Source organism: Neofelis nebulosa, chromosome 2 (assembly GCF_028018385.1).
Source record: "Neofelis nebulosa isolate mNeoNeb1 chromosome 2, mNeoNeb1.pri, whole genome shotgun sequence".
NCBI classification, from domain to species: Eukaryota; Metazoa; Chordata; class Mammalia; order Carnivora; family Felidae; genus Neofelis; species Neofelis nebulosa.
This window is the reverse complement of record NC_080783.1, coordinates 9773822-9799433: the sequence shown is the minus strand read 5'-3', so window position 1 is coordinate 9799433 and position 25612 is coordinate 9773822. Positions and strand designations below refer to the sequence as shown.

The 25612-nt window shown below is 45.2% G+C and overlaps 1 protein-coding gene across 1 annotated transcript in view; it reads right to left on the bottom strand.

Annotated features, from left to right (window-relative positions):
* The window catches only part of DNER (delta/notch like EGF repeat containing), a 319639-nt gene that overhangs the window by 133548 nt on the left and 160479 nt on the right, over nucleotides 1–25612 (bottom strand). Inside the window, exon 5 of the mRNA XM_058702317.1 lies at nucleotides 15575–15720. Within this exon, the coding sequence (XP_058558300.1) occupies nucleotides 15575–15720 (146 nt within the window). The remainder of the gene's footprint in view (nucleotides 1–15574; nucleotides 15721–25612) is intronic.

The window sequence follows — 25612 nt, the reverse complement described above, 5'->3', positions numbered from 1 at the left end:
CCCTGCAGGCAAAAGTCAAATCTGGCAGCTGCTTCCGATGTTACCTATCACAACATGTTACCATTTTTTTTGTAATCCCCCAAATCTTCCATGTGTAAAGAAACCCCCAAAATAGAGCAGCAAGCTTTGGTTGAAACATCAATGAAGATAATTCCGACTTGAAGAAAAGTGATCACATTACACTGTGAGTTCCCACAGTCTGTGACCTTGGCCTGTGGGGCAGCCTTGCCCTTCACCGAATCCAAGTTCAAACCAACCGTGGCATTTGCCACTCATCTTGTTGTAGGCTCTCTTTCCCTTCCAGACCCTTACAAAACTTCCTCAGCAGGTGGCTTCCTCCCCACTTCAACTGCTGTTATATTTCAGTCTCCACTGACCTTTAATGTCCCTTGTGTTAATTTGCTTGATTTTTAATGGCTCTGTTTGACTCTTTGTTACTGGCACTATTGGGTGGTGATTACCTATTGTACTTTGCTCACCAGCTCTTCAGTATATACCAAATTAAATCGAGACCAGGTAGTTTTAAAGAAAATGGATACAGGTAAATAAAATGTGATGAAGAAAGCATGTGAAGAAATGAAAAAAGCAAGTAGGAAAGAAAGACCAAAATCATCTTAGTAAAGTTAGGAGGAGAGCAGCTATTAAACTACAATGTAGAGATAAAATAAAGAGAGAAAAAGTGAAACTTTTTAAGTTTTTCCATAGATATACATCTAGACACACACGCATAATTATTTATGGAATGGATAAATGGCACTGTGTAAACTGCCACCAGTATTTTCTGTGTTCATGTGCTTCCTCTTCCTGCCCTTTCCTGCCAGAATGTTGTGGACTGCAAAAACGAGATGTATAAACGATGGTTCTGATGTCCTACATAATTAATGACCTTTATATTCTGGAAAATGCTGAAACATTCCACATTTGCTATGACCTCTGCGGACTCCTGGAAGACTGTCACACCAGCACTCTCTGCGCCCTTCCCTCCACCCTCAAGCCCTAAATGAGATCCCCGTGCACATATCACATAGTCAGCTCTGTCTAAGGTTAAGACACGGCTTGAATTTTCAGGCCAGAATCGTGTGGAAACCACCTAAAGTCATATAGAGGAGGGTCCTTGCCTTCACAGCAATGGCCCTTGGGGGCCTGCGGTAGCCTCCCTCTGTGTATCCATCACTGAGCACCTGCTGGGTTCCAGGGAGAGCTTTCTCATTCCCTCTGAAGCCAGCGCATCTGCCCCTTATTGACTTGGAAGTATCCTTTGTAACTGCAGAACTATTAAACTGGAAATTCTCCTCCAGTGTGAACTTGGGGAAGACCAATGCTTATGGCTCAATTAAATGCTTATCTTAGCCTCCAATGCCCATTACGTGAAAGGAAGTTGAGTACGGGATGAGTTCACTGCTGCTGCTGATGAACAGACATTCAGGTTTGGGCCAAGTTTCTTGGGGGTTATTCTTGGAGGACAAGGAAAAGACAGTCTGCAGGAAGAAACCCATAGGATGGCTCATGACGGTGTGACAGCTGGGGGGTGATGCCTGTCTTGCCCCTTTGTCACAGAGGTGAGAGGTTCCTGGCCAGCTTCCAGTCAAGGCAGTATTAGGGTACCATCTGCTCTAAACCTCTCTACCATATATTCCCTAGAAATAAACCGAGGTGGCAAAGGATAACCTGGGATTGAGCAGATATCCTGCGCCCAACCCTGCCTTGACCAGAATTACCATACAACCCAGCGATTCTACTCCTTAGCTATACACTCAAAAGAACTGAAAACAGGGACTCAAACACAATACTTGGGCACCCACGTTCATAGCTGCACCATCACAATAGCCCAAAACTGAAAAACAATCCAAATTTCCATCAATGGTAAATGGGTAAACAACTCGTGGCATGGCCATACAATGGAATATTATTCAACAGTGTAAAGTAAGAACTCGTACAGGCTATGGCATGGATGAGCTGGAAAACACACCAAGAGCAAGAAGGTCATCCTAAAAGGTCATACTCATACTGTATGATTCCACTTCTATGAAATCTCAAGAACAGGTAAACCCATAGAGAGAGAATCCAGGTTGGTTGTCAGCAAGGGCAGGCGGAACGAGTGGGGAGTGACTGCCTAATGGGTACAGTGTTTCCTTTTGGGGTGATGAAAATGCCCTGAAACTAGATAAGGGTGTGTCAACCGAGAAAAGAGGCAGAGCTAAAATAAAACAAAAACTTTTCTTCAGGGTCTCAGAATTGCAGTTCGGGGAGCCCAGATTCCGGCAGCAATCCAAACTGCACCCGCCACTAAGGGAACAAAAGTCAAGGGTTTTTAAAGACAAAAGGGGGGACGCCTGGGTGGATCGGTCGGTTAAGCGTCCGACTTCGGCTCAGGTCATGACCTTGCGGTCCGTGAGTTCGAGCCCCGTGTCCGTGCTGACAGCTCAGAGCCTGGGAGTTCGAGCCCCGTGTCCGGCTCTGTGCTGACAGCTCAGAGCCTGGAGCCTGTTTCGGATTCTGTGTCTCCCTCTCTCTCTGACCCTCCCCCATTCATGCTCTGTCTCTGTCTCAAAAATAAACATTAAAGACAAAAGGGAAAGCCTGTACATGTTGTTTACAAAGAACGTTGATGGATGTTGGCAGAAAACTAATCTTAACTGAATGTAAGTGGTTACTAAGGCCATCGCTAAGTGAAATCTTCTCCCGCAGCAGGCTTCAGGTGTTCAGGTCAAGTCCTTGGGACATTTGCAGTTTGGCCCAGGTCAAAAGCTCCCAGTTCCACCGGTGAGGACGTGCACGAGGCCCACCTCCTTCAGGGCCTCCTGACTCCATTTTAAAACCCCTGGACACAGGTGACCCTATTCTCCTTTCAGCTTTCACAAATGCTGGTTGCACATCACTGCGAATGTACGAAATGCCACTGAACTGTTCACCTTCCAATGGTTAATTCTCTACTAGAAGAATTTCGCCTCAATAAAAACATGACTTTAAGAGTTCTCTCACTGCTTGCGCCTGACATCACTTGCCTCGGAGACGGGAGCTTTCCTCCCCTTGTCGAAAGCCCTCCTGCACCTCTCCTGATACTATCCCCTCCAGGAACTTCATCCATTAATTATACCCCACCGACCACGCTGCCTCATCAGCCAGTCTCTTGCTCTGGCCTACATCAATGTGATGCGTCCTTAGGTCTAGAAGCAAAAATCTTCCTTTTGACTCAGTTTCCCGCTTGGAGTAGCATCACGCTCTCTCCCTCTGGTCAGTGCCAAGCTTAAGCAAAAAGGCAAGGCACACTGCTTACCCAAGCTCTTCCGTGCTCCCTATAATCCGGCTTCCTCTCCATGCCAGCGCTGTCCTTGCCCTCCTCGTGGCAAGATCCAGGAGCAAATTCCTGGCTCTTCTCCCAATGAAATAGGCTGATTTTCTGAAAAGCAATCTGTTCCATTTCCTCATTACTGTTCACTACCTAAAGAGCTTGTAACAAGAAAGGTTGGTTTTAACCAGTTTAGGTTTCTGCAATTGTAAATGGCCCGCTTTTATCTTTTAAGCAGGATTTCAAGAAATGCTCTCTTTTTGATTTGGCTCTTTGCCAGAGGCTGGCAAGGATGGAACAATGGACAAAAAGTCAAGGACAAGGCTCTGCCTTGGGGACTGGGGGGGGGGGGGGGGTGGCGGTTGCTGCTGGTCTCAAGGTGGGCGTAGGTATGGGTGGGAACGGTCTGAGACCCTGAGGGTGAAGGTCAAGGGGCACACAAAAAATGAGGACTTGTCAAACTGGCCTTCAGCAAAGTGACCCAGAGCTGTTTACAAAGAAGCCATTCAGAGAGTCATCTCAGAGGAAAGACAAAAGTTGCAAAGTGGTTTTCAAGGTCAAAGACAGAAAGAGCTGACTGTTCAAAACTAGCCTGGAGGTGTTCAGAAAAATAGGTTAAATGTACAGAAAGTAGAGACGTCAGAGGCAAGGCCTGGACCAGGGCAGGACTCCCGCCGACCTCTGGGGAGAGGTTCCATGAGGCCAACACTATCTTAACGATAGTATTAAAACGTGTGTCTTTTTCACTCTGTTGAAATTGGCACTAAAGATGCAAAACAAAAGTGAGAAGAGAGGTTGATGCCTTCACACAAATCAAAGCAGAACTCTGTGGCAGCAATCAATGCCTCTTCACCGCCATCAAGCATTTGTAGGGGGAAAAATGCCAACTGCACTCAGAATGTCCTTGACGAAGAAGTAAAAAGTTAAAATTTTATCAACTCACAACCCTGACTGCATGTCCTTTTGATGGTCTCTGTAACAAAATGGTAAATGGGAGGTGTGCATAAGGCCCTCTGGCTGCACTGGGGCCCCCAAGGCCAGGGGTTGCCTCAAGAAAACACACTCCCTGTGCAGTAGTTTGAGTCGTGAACTAGCCCACTTTCCGTGGGACACCTTTTTTCCTCGAAAGAATGACTGATGAACTGTAACTATTCAAACTTGGCCACTCAGCAGATATTTTCTCTCGAATGAAATGAGCCTGTCAAGTAAAACAACCAATAGTTTTTGCTATCAGGGATAAAGTTCAAACTTCTAAGGAAAAACTAGAATTTTGGAAAATTTTTATCCTCCTTTATGAGCTTGATCGATTTCCAATACTTCAAGCCTTCCCTGATGAGATTGGAGTTGAAATTAATCACCGATGTGATTTTTGTGCTGTGGTATAATGAAATGTGTCAACATTTGGAAACTGTAGGACTCCTGTATTTTCCAAGTAACCAATGGGTGAAGTTCTAAAAACCATTCATGGGTAGAAGATCCAAAACATAGGATGTATCAGTGGATGTCTAACAGTACAAGAGTTCATTGATGCAACTTCGGATTCCTGCATTCAATTAACCTTTAAGAATTTGCCACTTGTCAAATGTTATGTTCAAGAAAAATATCCAAAATCACCTGAAACTGCTATTAAAACACTTCTCCTTTTTCCAACTAAGTATCTGTTGAGGCTAAATTTTCTTCACACACTTCAACCAAAACAACACATTGCAATAGACTGGATGTAAAAACAAATGTAAAAAAAAATCCGGCCGTCTTCTTTTAAGCCAGATATTAAAGACATTTGTAAAAACGAAAACAATGATTCTCTTTTCACTGAATGTTTTCTGCTTTGGAAAATATAGTTACTTTTTATTTAAAAGGTGTTAATTTATGTTACCACGAAACGATGGGTTTACTAATTAAATGAAATAATATTTTTAAGTTCCTCAGTTTTAATTTAATGCGATAAATATCAACAGATAAAACACAATAAACAAACTCTGGGGGTCCTCCATACTTCCTAAGACTGTAAGGAGTCCTGAGACCAAAAAAGTCAAAAACCACTGTGCTAGGTTGAGCCAAACTGTTTTGTAAATAAAACCACAAACACTGCATCCAGGGGGCAAATTTGTCCAGTGGGTCTGTAACTCAGCGCAGGCAGAAAATGGGGCCAATCCCTGAAGAAAAAGCACAGGGAAGGCCAGCAGGGAGCTATTTTTGGACAGAAGGACCAGGAGATATCCACTAACACCATGGAGAACCCCCCCCAACTGTGCCTGCCATGGAGACATTAGTTGCATGCCCAAAGCCTGCTGGGGGTCTCTGTTCAGTCTGGGAAAGCTGTCCTGTACTATAAACCCTAACACACGACGTTCATTCTGAATCCACGTAACGCTCCCCAACTCAGAAGGTTAAGCTGCAAAGCCAGAATCGATTCTTAAAACCTAAGACGATGTCACAGAAGGAATGGGGCAAATTTCATAATCAAACTAAAGCTCTGCTCTCCTCAGGCTACAGGGCAGCAGAGGACTACATTTATACGAAAGCTATATCTGGAGCAGCTGCCCCGGACGGAAAATCATGGTGAGGAAGCAATCAAAGGGTGTTCTGTTTTTGTTTTTTCCCTCAAAATCTGGAAGAAGTGCCAACCCCCTCAAATGGGCACTGGCTAGGTATTTAATTAGAAGCTGGGGAAGGCTGAGGAGGTTGGTGTTTCGGGGAAGATTTGGGCATGGGGTAAGGGTCAAGTTCAGTGATTTCCAAAGTCAGTTTTCTGACTTCCAGCACCGGGAAGGCAGGGACCCTGGCACTGTCTTTCATCCTTGTTTTGTTAGAGTGCAGCTCCGTGCCTGACACATAGTGGTGCTCATGACGGATGAGGGTACAAAAACGTGGAAAGGTAAATGATAAGCGGAATAAACTCCTTTTGTTGTAAACGAGCAGAGCTGATGGTTTCAACTCCTAAAGAGGAGTGACAATGTGCCGCCCCACAGGGAGGCCCTCCGTGGGCGGCCACAGCCAGTTAGCTCAGCTCGCTGACTTACGGACCGTAAAATAGGACAAGAAGATAAGTATTTTAGGGGAGAGGAGAGCATGCCCACCAGGCTCCAGAGTGGTGATTTTCTTCTCTCAGGCATACAGTGCTAGTCAGAGCCTTAGTTCTGTGTTCTAAAAAGTCTTTAATTAAAATCTAAGAATGATAGTCATCTGTCTCCGATACAGAGTTAGAAATTACTCTCTCTCCTCTTTGCAAAGACCAAGAGTTGTAACCAAAAGAATGCAAACCTCAGGGGCTGAAAAAGAAAAAAAAAAAGAAAAACAACCTGTTGCTGGAACTTATTCATCTTATAACCAGAAGCTTGTAACTCCTGGGGATCTAAGATGTACAGCATGTATCATACATTCAAAAGTCAGTAAGAAAGTAGATCTTAAAAGTTGTCATCACAAGAGAGAAAAACTTTTGTGACTAAGGGAGGTGATGGATGGCAACCAAACTCACTGCGGTGGTCGTTTTACAAAATACACCTGTATCAAGTCGTTATGTTGTACCCCTCAAACTAACGCAATGTTGTATGTCGATTAATATCTCAATAAAACGGTGCAGAGGAAGCAATCTAAAGCAAAAACTAGTGCCTGGGCAACGTGTAAAGGGCCACATGCCATACCTGTAGGGACTTTCTCTTTCCCTGCGTGAGTTACCTGATTCACCTGTACTGTGATTTTCTCAAAGTTTGCTCTAGAATAAGAGAGCCCCCGAGAGCTTAGTCCCCTAGTACACGTATGCCCTAAACCATGCAATGGAAGTTTCTGAATCTTCCAAGCCTCTCTGAATGGTCTTGAGTGCGGCGGCCTCCCATGTTGAGGTCTGATCTCTGATGGCATGCCATCCCATCTCGGGGCCGCCCCAGACCCACAGGGCCAGGATCCGCATTGTAACAAGATCCCCGCACAATCTCTGTGTATGTTAAACCTGACAGGGGGCTTCGCCGAAAGGTCCTGAGGTCACATCATTTGGAAAGTCTGAAACCAGGCAATGCCTGGCTTTCTCTGTAGTGGACAGTGAACCTTTACATGGAGACACGACACCAACAATAAGGCTCACGGTAATGCTGAATGTTCTAAGAGACGCAGGGCTGCCCAGTGGGAGGAGCCCCGGACAGACGTCCAGCAATGTCCCTCCATTATTGTCCTGCCCCTCCGGAGAACTAGTTCTTGGCTTCTGACAAATCGTAAATCTCTCTTAGGCCTCTGCTACCTGGTGTTAAAAATAAAATACGTGTGCAGTCCTTTACAAATCACCTTCCGCTCTCAATTCTTTGACCCTGGAAATGTCACTGGTGATATACTCCTTGCCCTGATATATCTGGATGCCAACAACAAGGCCTCTACAACTGTTTGCTGTCAGGGAGAGATACATTTCAACCTTCTGGAAAAAGCTTATGCCAAACAGAAACGTGACGAAACATCTATCCTTTGGGACACAAATTTAGTTATTTCTTTAAGTTATAATAGAATGACGTACATTGTCCTGTTTCTTATGTAGGCAACGATAGGATCATCCTTCTGTTTTATAACGTAAAAGGCAGCGATGGCTTTTTAATTACATTAGTACCAAGAATTATAATTCAGACATGAGTCAATGAAATTCTAGAGCGGCTTATCCTTTACCACTGACGAGGCGACAGATGGGCTGGACTGCGTTCCCTTTTATGATCTCTGTGCTTAATATGTGTCTAATAATTATTATTCTTTTTTTTATTATCCATAAAAGTACTTTCTCCCTCAGAGGTCCGCAATGCAGCGTCTGCAAGGAAAATCTGCTGGACAGATCACCCAACCCTCATTAGCAACTAAACGTATGTCAGACACCTTCGCTTTGGCATTCAGTCCAAAGCCTCTATTCTCCGGTTCAAAGATGTCTAATGAGCACTGGCAATAAGCTGTTTACTCAGTCAAGAGAAAGTCTCCCCCCTCCTTGGAAGAATGTCTTAGAATCGATTCGTCTCTTTTCTCTGTAATGCCATCAGGAGATCACCATACGATGCCATACGTTACAACGGCTTCATCAAGTAGCCTTCCACCCGCCGCTCTGCCTTGACCCTTTCTTGCTGGGTTCTGTGCCCCACTCAGAGGAGAAATTCTGCCACAGCGCCGGCAGACCGTGGGGGCCTAACCCCGCCACACACTCGACCCAGCTGGGAGAAAGGAGCGTCACAGCAGGCTTGCCGAGGCGCTATTTGGATGCTGAGGACACAGCGAATGCCCTTCCTCGGATTCCTTGGTGGGCTTCCTTGTCCACCCTCTCCCCACCTCCCCACTTCTTCCTCAAACGCCCACCGCGTCCCTCTTTCTGCAAGGCCTCCTTAGGGCCTTTAGGCTTTGCCACTAATGGCGGTGGAGACGTTAGCTCTCGGAGACGCGATGAAAGAAAGCGTGCGACACCCCCTCCTGCCCTCTGCAGCGTCCGTCGCTCCTTCCTGACCCAGAGGGGAGCCTGCTGACAGGTGCCCACCGACAGGACGATGTCATCAAAGGCTCGGCCGGTTCGGTTTACTCTGACCTATTTCTTCTTGAAACGAGAGGAAGGGCAACGCTGCTCACAATGTCCCTAAGGGGTTAGTTCCTGTGACGTTCTGGGTCACGCCGTCTGGGGGCTTCAGATCCCAGAATGTTTTCCGACTCAAATTCACCATGTCTTTCCCGTGACCTAATGGTTACCGAACATATAATTCAAATTACATATCTAACTCAAAACTCGGAGTTTTGATTTTTCCATCATGTTTTTGTGCTTTTCCTTATTTTACTTGTTCCGTTCACGGGCTGTTTTTGAGCATCTCCCATGCAGAAAGCACCCTGCTAAGTTGTTCCAGTGGATACAGAAGGAACCAGACAGGTTCTAATGTCAAGGAACTCACCATCGGAGCCTCCCCTGGGAAGCTCCCGGCGATCCCACCACTGAGTCAGATATTTCTCTCCAAAAGGTACCTGCAGGTCCCTCCCATGGCACACATCGCCCCACCCTCTAATCCACGATTCATTCGGCATCCCGCCCCATAACCTCCCAACTCCTCCTCAGAGGCCACATCTTATCTAACCAGATGTGTCCACCCCAGAGCCTAAGGCAGGAGCAGGTACAAGACAGGCAATAACTCTGCAGGGAAACGCATGCAAATGATAACGCACATAAAGAAATATAAGCACAAATCAAAGGTAGTGTGTCTCATTAGAAAAATAAAATGTTGCCAGGCTTGAAAGAGGGGGTTTGCAGCAGGAGTTAGGGATGGCTTCCAGAAAGAAGAAGGTTTGGGGCAGAGCCTGAAATATAGTTAGCAAGGTGGGAGGGCAGGGAGCAGAGGGCTGGGGTAGGGTGGTGCAACAGATAAGCATTCCAGATGGAGGGAACAGCATGAGCAAAATCACAAGAATGTAGGGGAAGCAGCAGCGGGATGAATGGACAGTGAAGGGAGCCGAGGTTTAAGCTGGAAAGGATGTCCATGCACCCAGCTTAGGGCAGGCTTGTCACCTTGCCCTGGGAATGAGATCTCAAATAAACAAACCTCAGAAATGGGAACTTACTGGGAACCCTGATAAAGAGGGACATCCTTGGAAACAGAAAAAAATAAAGAGGTATTTATTTACTTTAGTGCAAAGTACTTTAGTGCAAAGTTTGATATACAGCAGACAGACTCCTGGAAGGATAGTATCTCCTACCCAGGCCACATGGGCTGTGGAACAAGGACAGCAGGTGTTATCAAGCCAGGGACAAAGAAACCAGTTAAGGTCAGTGATTATTTCCAATATATCAAACTTAGCCAGAAGAACTCGGCTATAGAAGGATTAGGCTTCCTGGAGTTGGAGCCTTCGACTTCCAAGAGTAGGGGGGGAGGTAACAGAAGGTCGGGAACTTTCAGGAGCCCAACGTGCCAGTGCTTTTCTCATGAACGGGCCCACATCTGGAGAGTGAATTAGGACACAGCTCCAGAAGGGATTGGGAATGGCTCCCAGACATGATGCCAGTTCAATTCTCACTCAAAACAAAGTCTGAGTAGGGAGCTCCAGTATCCAATTCAAACAGCCTAAGGATGATAGATTCCCAAGGCAAGAGCTAGAGAGAATCCTAAGGAACCTACTAAGAATGGAGGCCTGACACCATTTACTTATCAATACAGACCAGAGCCAGGGCCAACAAAAAGAAAACTTTGAGGTAGATATTGAACCATTATAACACCTATCAACATCTATCTTTTTTCTATTAATTCCACGTGACCATAACATTATTAACAATGAAATCCTTGAATAAAACAGATGTTGTATACTTGCTTTAAGGAATCAGTGAGAACAGGAAAATAATAAGCACCTGAGACCCCTACTTCCAGAATGATGTTCCACAATCTACTTTTGCATCAGAATCATCTGGCTGCCCAATAAAAGGCATCCTAACCTGAGTGAGGGACCTAGAATATGACTTTTTTTGTCAGACCCTCAAATATTAAGCAAATCTTAGGCAAACTAAAATTTTAAAACAACTCCTTTCACTTGTGGACAAGGAACACGACTGGACAGAAAGGGGGCAAGAGCGAATGAGAGAAAAAAAATAGAATTTTGTGATGATGAATTTTATGTATCAACTTGGCTGAGCCATGTCACCTAGATATTTGGTCAAACATTATTCTTGATGTTTCTGTGAGAGCGTCTTTGGATGAGATTTACATTTAAATCAGTGGACTTTGAGGAAAGAAGTTTATCCTCATAGCACGAGAGTGGGCCACATCTAATCAGTTGAAGGCTTGAATAGAACAAGAGGCTGACCTTCCTTCCCTAAGCAGGAGAAAACTCTGCAACAGATGGTCAGCCTACAGACTTCATCCCCAACATCCACTCTTCCTGTTTCACCAGAAGACACCTTGCCTTAGAGCTGCAGCTCCTTCCTGAGTCTCCAGCCCACTGGCCTTCCCTGGTCAGATTTTGGATTCACCAAGACTCTACGATGAGTGGAGCTACAATGAGATTATTCCTAAGTGAGCTTATTCCTTAAAATAAATCTCCTTAATTCGTATACATATGATATGATACGATAAGAACATATATGCCATCCATACATATATAATATATCCCATTGGTTCTGTCTCTCTGGATAATCCTAATACATAACTCTTGCTCTTGAGAGACAAGATCCATGGAACCTGACTGGATCTGAAGAAGGCTTAAGGTCCACACCAGCGAAGATCCCTGATACTCCCCTTTAAAATAATTGGGGAGGGGCGCCTGGGTGGCGCAGTCGGTTGAGCGTCCGACTTCAGCCAGGTCACGATCTCGCGGTCCGTGAGTTCGAGCCCCGCGTCAGGCTCTGGGCTGATGGCTCGGAGCCTGGAGCCTGTTTCCGATTCTGTGTCTCCCTCTCTCTCTCTGCCCCTCCCCCGTTCATGCTCTGTCTCTCTCTGTCCCAAAAATAAATAAAAAAAAAAAAAAAAAAAAAAAAAAAAAAAAAACGTTAAAATAATGGGGAATTATCAAGTCGGCAGCAGCCAAACTTGGTGATAGAGTTCAAAGAGAAGTAGTGACCACAGTCATTTTTTTTTAATAAGGAGAAGAAAAGATCAGATTCAACCCTTGTAAAGAAAGCAGTTCTCAAACACCGAGAGCTCCTGGCCATCCTACAGGAAACACATAAAAAGACCTTCCCAGGATGGTGTGCTATCTAAGAGCCGCGAGCCACAGTTTTATTGCAGACCACCCATCAACTGGGAGTGTGCAAAGGCCTCCAGCCGAAGCGCATCTGACAGAAAAGAAACGAGGTCCGTTAACTAAATGAGAGTGGCGTGGACAGAACAGAATTGCTCTTACTGTGATGGATGACCTAATAAAGACACAAAAGTGATTAGCAACAATCACTTTAAACCATCCAGTAGAGCTCTTTTTTTGTTTGGTACTGTGGAGTGGATTCTTGCACTCGGTAGAAGACTGGACTACATGGCTTCTAATTTTAGGAAACAGCACAAAGAAGGAAACCTGACAGCAACAGTCTTTTATGGCCAGCAAACTACTCTTCAGTCATTATTTTAAGTCACGAAGACAAACACGCACAGCCACGGGAACTCAAGTCGATTCAAAAAAGATGAGTCAACTTTCCATTCCCACTCCTGCCATCTTTCTGTGAACGGGGAGACTGGCTTCCAGACGGCTCTCTCCAAGAGAACAATGTGGTGGGTCTATAAATGGATATGGTAATTCCAGCCTAGTCATTTGCTTACAGTCACCAGGGATAATTACAATGGCTCAGGTAAGAAGGCTGGCCACAATTTCCTTCAGTTCCCTGAAGGTAAATGCAGGCTCTGGCAGAAGGGACAACAGCAGAGGCCTCACACCTTATGAGCACCTGGTGTGGACCCAGGAGGTGGGGGCACAGGGGGGAGGGGGGGCACCCAGAGCCCCTCAAAAGAGCCGGCCCCCATAAGGAAGCCCAACTTCCCCTGAAATGGCCTGCTACTTAAAATTAGCACAGATTCTTCATGAAGGCTTCTGAGCCATTTTTGTAGGAAAAACGAAGCGCTTTGGCAAGGCCTGCCAAGTTACCTGCCAGGTGCTAAATGCTTCTGCTGCCTTTTCGGTGAATCAGTTCTACAGGTGAGGGCTGCAAGCCGGCAACATGCATGTTTTCAGAAAACACGGTGGCTGCTTTATGGGTAAAAAGTTTCCCCAGATGGGGCATCCATTATAAGAGAAAGCTCACAAGGAAACAACCTCTCTGTCGGTCCCAACTTCCAAGAACAGCCTTCCCTTCCCCGTTGAAGACATTTCTCTTTCACTACTGTTGTCTTCTTGGGGGCTAACCAGGCCTCAGAACCGTTCATTGGGAATAGTAGGAATGAATTTGGGGAACACCGCTGTGTCTCCTCTTTGCGCGTGGGAGGTCTGACACTCTTCCAGCTGGGGTGGTTGGCTTTCCTCAGTCTCTCACGCTTCATCTCTTCTGGAACATCTTCAGCAAATAAGCTGTCCACTGCTTCCTCATCTTTTCTCGGGTTCTATACCCCTTCTTAGCGTCGACTGTCACAGAAGAACTCTCAATAGCCTTTACTTCTTCACTTTCCCCGTAAAATAAATTGATAGGGGCGCCTGGGTGGCTCAGGCGGCTGGGCATCTGACTTCGGCTCAGGTCATGATCTCGCAGTCCGTGAGTTCGAGCCCCACGTCGGGCTCTGTGCTGACGGCTCAGAGCCTGGAGCCTGCTTCAGATTTTGTGTCTCCCTCTCTCTCTGCCCCTCCCCCGCCCATTCTCTCTCTCTCTCTCTCTCTCTCTCCCTCTTTCTCTCTTTCTCTCTGTCAAAAATGAATAAACATTTAAAAATGTAAAAAAAAAATTAAAGCTGAAACTTCACCTTCAACCATGTTAAAAAAAAAATAAATTGATAAATGGAGCTTCCCCTCAGGAAAGAGACGAAGAGAAACATGATCCAAGTTGGCCAAGATGGAAGAAAACGGGATTCGCAGGGCAGGCTTGGCTTTGTAAACGAAATCCCACTCTGCCTCCTGGACTCATGCCGGGCACCATCCCCTCCACCAGGGATTTCATTTTGGCTTTGGTTTACATTCGTGTTCCTTTCCAACCATTTAGCAGAAATTATTGCTCCCACTACTTTCTCAGGCCCTTCTGCCTTCTGCGGAGGACGATCTTACAAGGAAACGGGAAATTGACACCACTGTAATACCGTACCCGAGACATCAAAGTCGTGGGTTCTCCAAGATGGCGCGAGCAACACGTGAAAGTGTCTTCCAACACCCACCTGCCGGTCCCCCTGCTCCCTTCACCCAGTTCACACCGCTACCGCCGAATGCGCTGGCATTCCCACGGGAGGCGTCACGGGGCCAAGTTTACCCGTGCTGCCCTTAACACTGGTCTAAAACAAATCATGCTCAGGGCGCCTGGGTGGCTCAGTCGGTTGAGCCTCCGACTTCGGCTCAGGTCACGATCTCGCGGTCCGTGGGTTCGAGCCCCGCGTCGGGCTCTGTGCTGACCGCTCGGAGCCCGGAGCCTGCTTCGGATTCTGTGTCTCCCTCTCTCTCTGCCCCTCCCCTGCACGTGCTCTGTCTCTCAAAAAATAAGATAAAATGTTAAAAAAGTGTTTTTAAATTAAGTGAAATTAACAAATAAATAAATAAAACAAATCATGCTCTTTTGGGACTTGGGGGACCCACTTCACTTGGCACGAATTCCAGTGGACAAATGTGCAGAACTGGGGAGACAGGCAAGGAGGCAGGCGGTGAGAGGAACACATGTGCCCTAATGGAACAGGCCCCCTCGTAAAGGGCAGAGTCTCCCTCTCCTGGGACGTGGGGTACAGCCCACAGGTCACCTGCAAAAGACCGCAGTCCACCTGTTTTAATGGAGCTCTCTAGTGATGGAGTGGGTCTCAGTGGCCACAGTCCCTTACGGGTCTGCCTGCCACATCCTGTCAATCACCCAAGAACAAGGAGGAGGAACTGTACTCAGCTCCTGCCCCTGCCCCTGCCCCAGGCCCATGTGACCCGAGCCACTAAAGAAAAAGGAGAGCAGGACTCAGGTCTGCCGTAGCACTGATGACAATGGCCCACAGAGGTCAAATGTAACGTCAGGCTTCTCGTCCCAGCCTCTTCTCTGTTCCTTCTCGTGCTTTTCTCTTGCTTTTGTAACTCTGCTATAGGCGCTGGAGAAATGCAATGTTTATGGAGGGGATTCTGTGATCACTGGGAAATTAATGAGCCTGCTCACCTCTCCTGTCTTCCGTTTCTCTTGATTCTGCTACCAGATATGATGGCTATTTCTTCTCATAAAATCTCTACTTTATACCCAAGCAAAATCTGGCACCGCACAGATTTATTATCACTACTTTAAAAATTATGTGGAGGGGCGCCTGGGTGGCTCAGTCGGTTGAGCCTCCGACTTCAGCTCAGGTCATGATCTCGCGGTCCGTGAGTTCGAGCCCCGCGTCGGGCTCTGTGCTGACAGCTCAGAGCCTGGAGCCTGCTTCAGATTCTGTGTCTCCCTCTCTCTGACCCTCCCTCATTCATGCTGTCTCTCTCTGTCTCAAAAATAAACATTAAAAAAAAATTTGAAAAAAAAATAAAAATTATGTGGAGATTGAAGATCTGTATGTTACATACCAATGTGCAATCAAAACCAGAAATTTGAGGGACTCTTTCAGCAAATGCACTTGGTCTCTCCCTGTCATTCTTGATAGACACATAGATAGATACGTAGCAATATATGAGCATAGATATACGTATTTATGTAAATATAGGCTTTAGAGCTACCAGGTGTCCCCTTACCTCTGACGGCTTCGTGCTGCACTTTCCTTTTCCTGAACACTCCAAGGTATTTGCATGGCTCTCCCCCGGCACGCAGGTGCTGGCCTTCACCACCAGAGTTAAACGCAAAGCCACAATAGATTTAGTAATGGAATCATTCACAAAACCTGGAAAAAAAGAAAAGAAAAAGGAGGGGACAATAGGAAATGTAAAGTAAAACGCTACCAACATTCTTTCTACAAGACCATGAGTTTATTTAACTCAGCATTTGAGTCTGACAAGCAAAACAAAATGGAATATTAGGCAAACAAATACAGCATGTGACCAGCGGCCATTCAGACCTCCGGCCTGTTAAGAAAGGCCAAGCGTCATGGGAAAATACTTGATGCCCAAGGAAGAGGAGTACCAGGCACTGAGTCATCGCCTTAGATGCTGTTGTCCTGTGCCTGCCCGTGCCCCTCTGGGGGCCACCTGGTCTCTCGATTCCACCCCTACGTTAGCATCTTACAATTTACTTTGTTTTGAGCTCATCTTCTTCTAGTCAAGAGTAGTGATCCTCGGGGCGCCTGGGTGGCTCAGTCGCTTAAGCGTCCGACTTGGGCTCAGGTTGTGACCTCACGGTTCGTGAGTTCCAGCCCTGCATCAGGCTCTGTGCTGACAGTTCAGAGCCTGGAGCCTGCTTGGAGTTCTGTGTCTCCCTCTCTCTCTTTGCCCCTCCCCCACTCATGCTCGCTCTCTCTCTCTCTCTCTCTCTCTCTCTCAAAAACAAGTAAATATTTTAAAAATTAAAAAAAAAAAAAAAAAAAAGAGCAGTGATCCCTAACCAGTTTTGAAACCAGAAGCTTCATCATTTTGCATGGGCTTTTTCCAAGTACACACTGCCAACGTTCCAACATAAGTGGCTCAGAATCTGGGAGGTTCAGGTCTGGGGGGACCTCTGGCAGGCATGTTTTTGGAAAAGGCTCCCTAAGTAATTCAAACATTGCTTCTAGTTAAGAACCACTGGTCTGGTAGAAAAACTAATTTCAGTAACACGAGTAATATTATTACTAAGGTAAATCACCTGGAATTAGAGGCACGCACTGAGCCTCTGAAAGCACATTTTACGCATCTGTTTTTGAAAGTCTAGGTGACTCTGTTATTTAGGCAATATTTCTATTCTCTAGCTCATCGTAAGTCTCTGAAGTTCTTAGAGACACCTCTGATAAAGGTTTCTATATTGGCTTTATTTGCCTAATAAGACCGGGAGTATTCTGGCCCTAAAATACTTTAGCAAACTATTAAAGAAATCAGTCTTTGCAACAGCATGCCACATATTACTATGTAATTCCTAATTATGTCACCTAACCCCCCACAGGGAGTCAAAAGGATATGCACGCTATTTTCAACAATATACGGCTCACACGAGAACGGTGCCTGCCAGCTCCTTCTAGGTAAGAGTGAAATTTCAGGAAGTTGTTGGCACCTCCCTTTGATCATGTCTCAGGGAAAATGCTTAGAGCGGCTCATAATGAAAAGTAATACTGTCCAATTTAACTTTCATCAAACTGCAGCTGGGTTAGAGCAAAGCTGCCCTCAGGAAATCCCACATGCCAAGAGCAGGAGCTGTGCCCTTTACAAAGGGGCAGCAGGAAGAATCTGAAATGAAATAGAATTCACTTTTTTTTTTTTTAGAAAAAGGAAGTTCTTTGGGGCTTTATAAGTGATCATTTGAAAGTTGTTGAAAAGCCAGTGTGGTTTCTTTGACATTGCACTCAAACTGATGGGCACTTCCAGCATACTTACAAGAAATGAAGAGCAGATGGTCACTATCTTTACTCTTCCTTCATAGCATGAAATCAATACACGTAATATAATTCTTGATACAGACCTGCAGAGAGAAGCCTGTCCTCCTCTTCAGAATTCTAAGATCCACAGGCCAACTAATTAAGTGGAGAAAACCCCGCAAAGTAGGAATGAAGACCGCATTCTGCTTCTGTTTGTGGAGCTGCCCTGCGACTGCCTTTTGTCAGCCCCTGCGTCTTCGATGGTCTTTCCAAAAACTACAGAATGATGCCGTGTAGCAGGTGTCGCTTGGGGGTCGCTCTAGCTAACTAATGCCTGGTTTAACTTAACAACAAGCAAAGGAAAAAGAAAGGAGATTTAGAAAGAAAGGAGAGAAGAAGGAAGGAGGGGAGGATGAGGAAGACAGAGGAGGAACAGCAAAGCTCGAGACGGAAACTGCATGAGACCCAAGGAAAGGAAACACCAACACAGGAAAACAAAGCAGAAGTGGAGAAAGAAAATGAAGGCCCTCCAGGGGCGCCTGGGTGGCTTAGTCGGTTGAGCGTCCGACTTCAGATCAGGTCATGATCTCGTGATCTGTGAGTTCGAGCCCCACGTCGGGCTCCGTGCTGATAGCTGGGAGCCTGCAGCCTACTTGGGATTCTGTGTCTCCCTCTCTCTCTGCCCCTCCCCAACTTGCTGTCTGACTCTCTCAAAAATAAAGATGAAAGAAAGAAAGAAAGAAAGAAAGAAAGAAAGAAAGAAAGAGAGAGAAAGAAAGAAAGAGAGAGAGAGAAAGAAAGAAAGAAAGAAAGAAAGAGAGAGAAAGAAAGAAAGAGAGACAGAAAGAGAGAAAGAAAGAGAGACAGAAAGAGAGAAAGAAAGAAAGAAAGAGAGAAAGAAAGAGAGAGAGAAAGAAAGAAAGAGAGAAAGAAAGAAAGAAAGAAAGAGAGAGACAAAGAAAGAAAGAAAGAGAGAAAGAAAGAGAGAGAGAGAAAGAAAGAAAGAAAGAGAGAAAGAATGAGAAAGAAAGAGAGAAAGAAAGAAAGAGAGACAGAAAGAGAGAGAGAGAAAGAAAGAAAGAAAGAGAGAAAGAAAGAGAGAGGGAAAGAAAGAAAGAAAGAAAGAAAGAAAGAAAGAAAGAGAGAAAGAAAGAGAGAGAGAGAGAGAAAGAAAGAAAGAAAGAGAGAAAGAAAGAAAGAAAGAGAGAGAAAGAGAGAGAGAAAGAAAGAAAGAGAGAGAGAAAGAAAGAAAGAAAGAGAGAGAGAAAGAAAGAAAGAAAGAGAGAGAGAAAGAAAGAAAGAAAGAAAGAAGAGAGAAGAAAGAAAGAAAGAAAGAGAGAAAGAAAGAAAGAAAGAGAGAAAGAAAGAGAGAGAGAAAGAGAGAGAGAAAGAGAGAGAGAAAGAAAGAGAGAAAGAGAGAAAGAAAGAAAGAGAGAAAGAGAGAAAGAAAGAGAGAAAGAAAGAAAGAAAGAGAGAGAGAAAGAAAGAGAGAAAGAAAGAAAGAGAGAGAAAGAAAGAAAGAAAGAAAGAGAGAAAGAAAGAGAGAGAGAAAGAAAGAAAGAAAGAAAGAAAGAGAGAGAGAGAGAAAGAAAGAAAGAAAGAAAGAAAATGAAGGCCCTCCAGGAAAAGTTTCAGGGATTCTCCCACTTCTGATTACACTCTATCACCCTCCCAGTCTCAAGAGAAAATACAGTCTTCGTTCCAACCACAACAAATGCTAAACTAGAGTTCTTTGAAACTTTTCATGAATAAACATATATTTAAATCATCACTGTGTACAGTCCAAGTTTACGATTCTGACTCTGAGGCAGAAATATTGGGCCACTTTACGTGGACAGACCATGTGCTCCAGTGAGCAAGCGGGCACAGGGGATGGGTGGGATGGGCTGCAGTGTGGGATGGAAGGAAGCTGGATTCATTGGTCCTCCAGGCAGCAGACGTTTACCCAGCTCCAAGTAGGAGGCCGCTTTCAGGATGAGCTCTAAAGGCTGAGAATGAGCCAGCAAAGAGAGCTGAGAAGGTCACGTGTCTCATGGAGGAGGAGGTCATGTGTCACACGGATGGGAAGGTCAGTGTGACCCACGGATGAGGACATCAGTGTGTCAATGGCCCGCATCTTGATGAGGACAGAGAGGCAGGAAGGGCCAGATCAGCGGGCATCTCGTGAAACTTAGTAAAATGGGAATCCATTGAAGAGCTTTAACCAGGGGAAAAGCACATGACTTACGCTTTTTCAAAGACCACATTTTGGAGGAAGAACCAGTAAGACTTCATGTACATTGGATGTGGGATATGAGTGAAAAGACAAAATCATACATACAGTAAGCAACCTTGTGGGGGTCGTACTGGGCAAGTGAATCAAGATTTCTGTTGCGAACAGACTAAATTTGAGATTGTGATGAGACCCCTTTTCCAAATAAAGTGGTCAAAAGCTGGTGGCTGGACGTAGGACATGAGTAGTTAGAAACATCAGGGCTGAATATTTAATTTTTTTTTTAACGTTTATTTTATTTTTGAGACAGAGAGAGAGACAGCATGAACGGGGGAGGGGCAGAGAGAGAGGGAGACACAGAATCAGAAGAAGGCTCCAGGCTCTGAGCCATCAGGGCTGAATATTTAAATTGGGGCTTCATCTGAATACAAATGGTGTTGCATTTTTGGGACAGGGAAGGGCACGTAGGGAGAGGAAACTGAGAGAGAGAACAGGGAGCCAGAACCAAGCTTTACAGGACAATATTCACAGTATAAACTCAGTTGTGTGTTGACATCAGACCACAGCAGAGTCATACTGGAAGAATTACCTGAAACAAGTCGCTGCATGATATTTCCACGGTGGGGTTGATAAGAAAAGACAAGATTTCTGCAGCATGGAGGACATCTGGAACTACATGATGGCAGGCCTTTGACAACTTCAGCATCGAAAGGGGAGACTGTGGTCCCGACAAAAACTTTCAAGGATGCTGCATAGTTCACCTTAGAATTCAGATGCTGGGAAAGGAAGAGGAGAGGGAGGAAGAGAGGGAGGGGAGAGGGAGGGAGTGTTGGAGGGAGGAAGGGAAGAAGGAAAAAGCTACTGCTACACTTGGAGAGCCCCCTTCTACTTGCTACACATCTGGTGATTTCCCTAATGAGCTTGAAAACGATAATGAAGGAAAACTTTCTCCAAAGATTATCCAGAGATCTGTTAACACCCTCAAGTAACTCGTTACGATGACAAATAAAAGTTGGGTTTCCTTCTGCCTCTCCCTACTCCTCCTCCCCTAAGCTTGCACAAAACCATGCAAACACTCTGCCCTGCCCACAACCCCACACTGTGCTCATTAACACTGTAATAAAACGTCCTGCCATCACTACAGTCCTTTTAAAACGGTGACTTTGCCAAACTCGCCTCCCCTGGTGCCAATGAGAAGCTGAGAGCAGCTGAAAGGGGGTCCAGTCATTATCTTTGGGATGGAGTGATCAAGCATCAATTGGGAGAGCAAGCGAGGTGGCGGGCTCCGGGCCATTAACTGTTTATTTTACCACTTGTCCTCTTTAATATTAACACTAAAGGTCTTAAATGGACTTTGTAGTTAATACTTCATTGGGATTAGTGGCAAAGGAAATTTGCATTTCTCACCTCGGTGGTTTGACTAAAGACCATTTTCTTTCTTGTTAAAGGAAAGCATACGTGCAAAATAAAAATTCTGGCCGTAAATACTTGAGCAGTAGGTGTTGCAAACAGACTGCCGACTTTTCCTATTAAGACTTGGCGAGTCATTTGGCACAAACCTATAACCTATAAAAACCGTTCACAGTCCAGGAAGTCCCATGGCTGACAGCCGACAGGCATGAAAGGCTTGAAATATTATGGGTTTCAGCTCCAGCTGGAGACCCAGGGTTTTTGTATTAACATAGGCATTGGGAAGGCAAACCCCCCCGGTTCCCACATCCCGTGCCACAGAAGCATGGATGAAACGGTGTATCTGCACCGACTTTTTTAAGAAGGTAGAATGGAGGTTAGCGCAAAGCTTAATAAGCTCGTTGGGATCCCCATGGATTTGTGACTCAGTGCCTGTGGACTGAGAAGCAAAACCGGAGAAATAAATCATCGTTTGACAATGTCAGGCCAGAGGCAAAAAAGAGAGCTTGATGCAGGCAGCAAATATGAACCCAGACCAAGTCCAGGGCTCCGTGATCCTGAAAGCAAGGCTTACTCATACCCTCTACCACCCGAGCGAAGCTGTCTTTTCTTTTGCAGGTGTGAGAATGCCAGCAGACCGAGAGTTACGGTGGAAAGTGAAGACGCACCAGAAAAGCTGTCACTACACCTGTGTAGTGCCTGGCCACACCAACCACCCCAGGACCTCATTCAAGGTCTTTGTGTCTTTTGGAAACAAGGCTTGCTCTAGATTTCCATGGAAAGGCTGGGTTCTTTGTTCGCCTGCTTACTTTCCAGTTTCGATCCTTAAAGCAGGATACTGCTGTTGGGAACACTCACTCATGTGGATTACCTCATTTTCTGCCGGTTCCCGAGTAACGTATGGCCAAAAATGCTTTCTGAATCAGGAGACACAAGGGCACATTAACAGCAGCAGACCAAATACTTCTACCGTGGCCACACATCGAAATCATCGGGTGGGTTACACCTGGCCGAACGACTATGAAAAGTACATATTAAGTGCTATCATTTGCTCCAAAGACAAAGAAATTGCAGGGATAATGGGGAGCGAATGTTGAAAAAAATACAGTCACCGTGCTATCCCCCGAAGACAGAATGACTGGCTCTCAGTAAATCTTACTGTCAGAGGCAGCGGCTCTTGACCACCGCCTCCTGGCTTTGTCCAGATCTCAACAGCACCTTCCGTGTTCATGCTGCAGAGAAGACTATGAAAAGTCAGCACTGAAACACGGGCTCTACACTGTAACATGAGCCAAGGCTCCTCAGGCTGACGTTCTACACTTTTCCAAAAGAAATATCTATTCCCGCAGTAAAGGGTTACTAGCCCGGAGTGCTATATTTCTGTTCCTTTTTTCTTTTTTTCAAGAACAGGTTCACCCTCCCACACTCCTTCCTCTACTAATATTAGACTCAGTTATTTGTCCTAAGTAAAGACTTGAGTATTTGAACCACAGGAGTAACTACTAGTTGCCCGACGGGATCTATTCTCCTCACATCCCTTTAATAATAGAGGAGTTTTTGCTGAGAACGGGGCCACCCAGTTAAAGAACACGCCTCTCCTCAGCGACTCAGGGATGGGATATGCGGCCCTTCTGTGATGTCCATCTACCAAGACTGAGCAGGTGTTGCCCTGCCCATCCCTCCCATCCCACTGCCCCATGGCAGTGGGGACAGCAGGTCTGAATCCAGAGATGGAACCTGTGTGGTGAGGGTTCAGAATTGCCCTCTCGGTCCTGGACCAGCCGCCTGCTCACTGTAACAGGAGAGCGATGAACCTGGAACTTGCTTCGGCCAGTGTATCTGAGGTCTCTCTATTACAGCAGATGAGACTGGAGTCTAACCAATACACGTGTGCAGAGGAATCATATAAAACCCCTTCTCTTGGGCTACACCCACCATCTGCCCTTTGACTCAGAAGGAAGCACTATTTAGCTACTACTTAGTGTGGCAATCTCACAAAATACTAATTCCATCACCCCTCTCCTCTGTAGTCCTTAGTATTCACCAAGCAGGGTTGGCCATGAGAGTGGCCCACCTATAGACAGGGGAGGAGTGGGAAGAACCGGACACAAGCTTAGGAAAAACACCTAGTTGTCATTCCTTTTATTGTATAGGGATGTACTGAATGTGCATATTCACCTGCAGGTTCAGTCTATAATTTGTAACACCTCACTTATCCTGTAGATAGTGTACGTTTCACACTGCAGAAGTAACTGCCCACCACATCTATTCATCAATTCCAAATCAGTTCCTCCTAATGAGTGGCTTTACTATCTATACTAACATGATTAACCAGGCCCAAGTGCCGACATCAGGGTAACGGGAGGTCATACTTGGCTCTACCACCAGGTCGAGTTCTCGCCACCTCTGAATTTGGGAGAGCGATTTACACCACTCATGCCTTGGGTTATTTCTAACAGAGATAATAACACTAGCTATTTCCTGAGATGGTCATTATGAGTAAAGGTCTTAATATTGGCGAAGCTATTAGTACAGTGTAAGCATGTAGAAAGGACTCTATAAATCATGGTCATCACCACCCATCACCATCTTCATTGTCATCACCACCATCACCCCCATCACCACCATCACCATTATAATGATCACCCCCATCATCATCACCATCACCATCAGCCCCATCATCACCATCACCCCCATCATCATCATCATCATTGCCATCATCACAACCATTATCACCATCATCATCATTCCCATGACCCCCATCATCACCATCACCATCACCCCCATCATCACCATCACCCCCATCATCATCATCATTGCCATCATCACAACCATTATCACCATCATCATCATTCCCATCACCCCCATCATCACCATCACCATCACCCCCATCATCACCATCACCCCCATCATCATCATCATTGCCATCATCACAACCATTATCACCATCATCATCATTCCCATCACCCCCATCATCACCATCACCATCACCCCCATCATCACCATCACCCCCATCATCATCATCATTGCCATCATCACAACCATTATCACCATCATCATCATTCCCATCACCCCCTCATCACCATCACCATCACCCCCATCATCACCATCATCACCCCCATCATCATCATCATTGCCATCATCACAACCATTATCACCATCATCATCATTCCCATCACCCCCATCATCACCATCACCCCCATCATCATCATCGCCATCATCACTACCATTATCACCATCATCATCATCACCACCATCCCCATCATCCACAGCAACGTCAACAACCCAACGTCTACTTAAAGTGGGATCCTCAGTGGAACTTAGACTTGTGTAGGTCTGAGGAAATAGCTCTGGGAAAGCAGGTCCCCTGAGAAAACAGCAGTGCTGGCTCATAAGCGTGGAGGTCATTTAGAGAGTCCCCTAACTCGGTTTCTCTGATATCAAACCTTTTAAATGGAATTCTTTTAATCATTTCCACTTTTAAAGATTATTGCTAGAATTTAAAAATAATGTCTAAATAAAAGTACACCACACATACATAATAATATGCCTTTTACCATCTACCATTTTGAATAATTCATACCTAGATTCTACTTCAAGAAGCCAGGCTCTAGGCTACATTTAAAGTTGTAAAGAAAAATATGTGAATAAATGAGGTATGGCTACAATTCATAGGATTGAAAAACATTTAAGAAAAAAAGTATATGCAGCAATTAATATAAGAAACACTGGCCAATATAATGGGCATGATGGTACAAAAAATAAAATTATAAAATCTTTTCTTGGAGCAAAATTTACAACAAAGCCTGTCAAATCTCTTCCTGTGCCTATTTCTGGCATTAAGTAATCTCCATTTAGAAAAAAGAAATTCATTGCATATGAAAACCACATCCTAATTGGACACATTTTTTTTTTTTCAACGTTTTTTTTTTTTTTTTTTTAATTTATTTTTGGGACAGAGAGAGACTGAGCATGAACGGGGGAGGGGCAGAGAGAGAGGGAGACACAGAATCGGAAACAGGCTCCAGGCTCTGAGCCATCAGCCCAGAGCCTGACGCGGGGCTCGAACTCACGGACCGCGAGATCGTGACCTGGCTGAAGTCGGACGCTTAACCGACTGCGCCACCCAGGCGCCCCTGGACACATTTTTTTAAGCCAGTTCCTGAATACCCATTGGTAGAACATGAAAATTAATTTGCACTTTCCTTTAAAATTTTGTTGGCTCACACAGAATATACAATTGAAATTCTTCATTTGTTTAATCTTTTTCAATTGTCTATTTGATCGCCTTTTCATTATCAGTTAGAATTGTATCACTTAATCTTCCATTCGTACAGTTTCAACTCATCAAATACTAGTAAATCGATTGCTAAATTACTGTAGAACTCATATACAATTACCCACCGCATCCAGTCATTAATACCCAATGAATGTATTCTGATTAATGGCATTACTATGAACGTCAAAATAATTAATCACTTCTCTGTGTTGATGTGAGGGTAATAGGAGATTATAAATGCACAGCTAATTGGGCTGCAGATGACTTTATAAATGTTAAGGCGTTAGAGAACCAGGCCTGCAGAGGAGCTAACATAAAACGCGGTTGATTGACGTGTTTACCTTCTGAACTGTTGCAAGCATTGTGGACGTGATCCTTCTTTCAACTGCCTT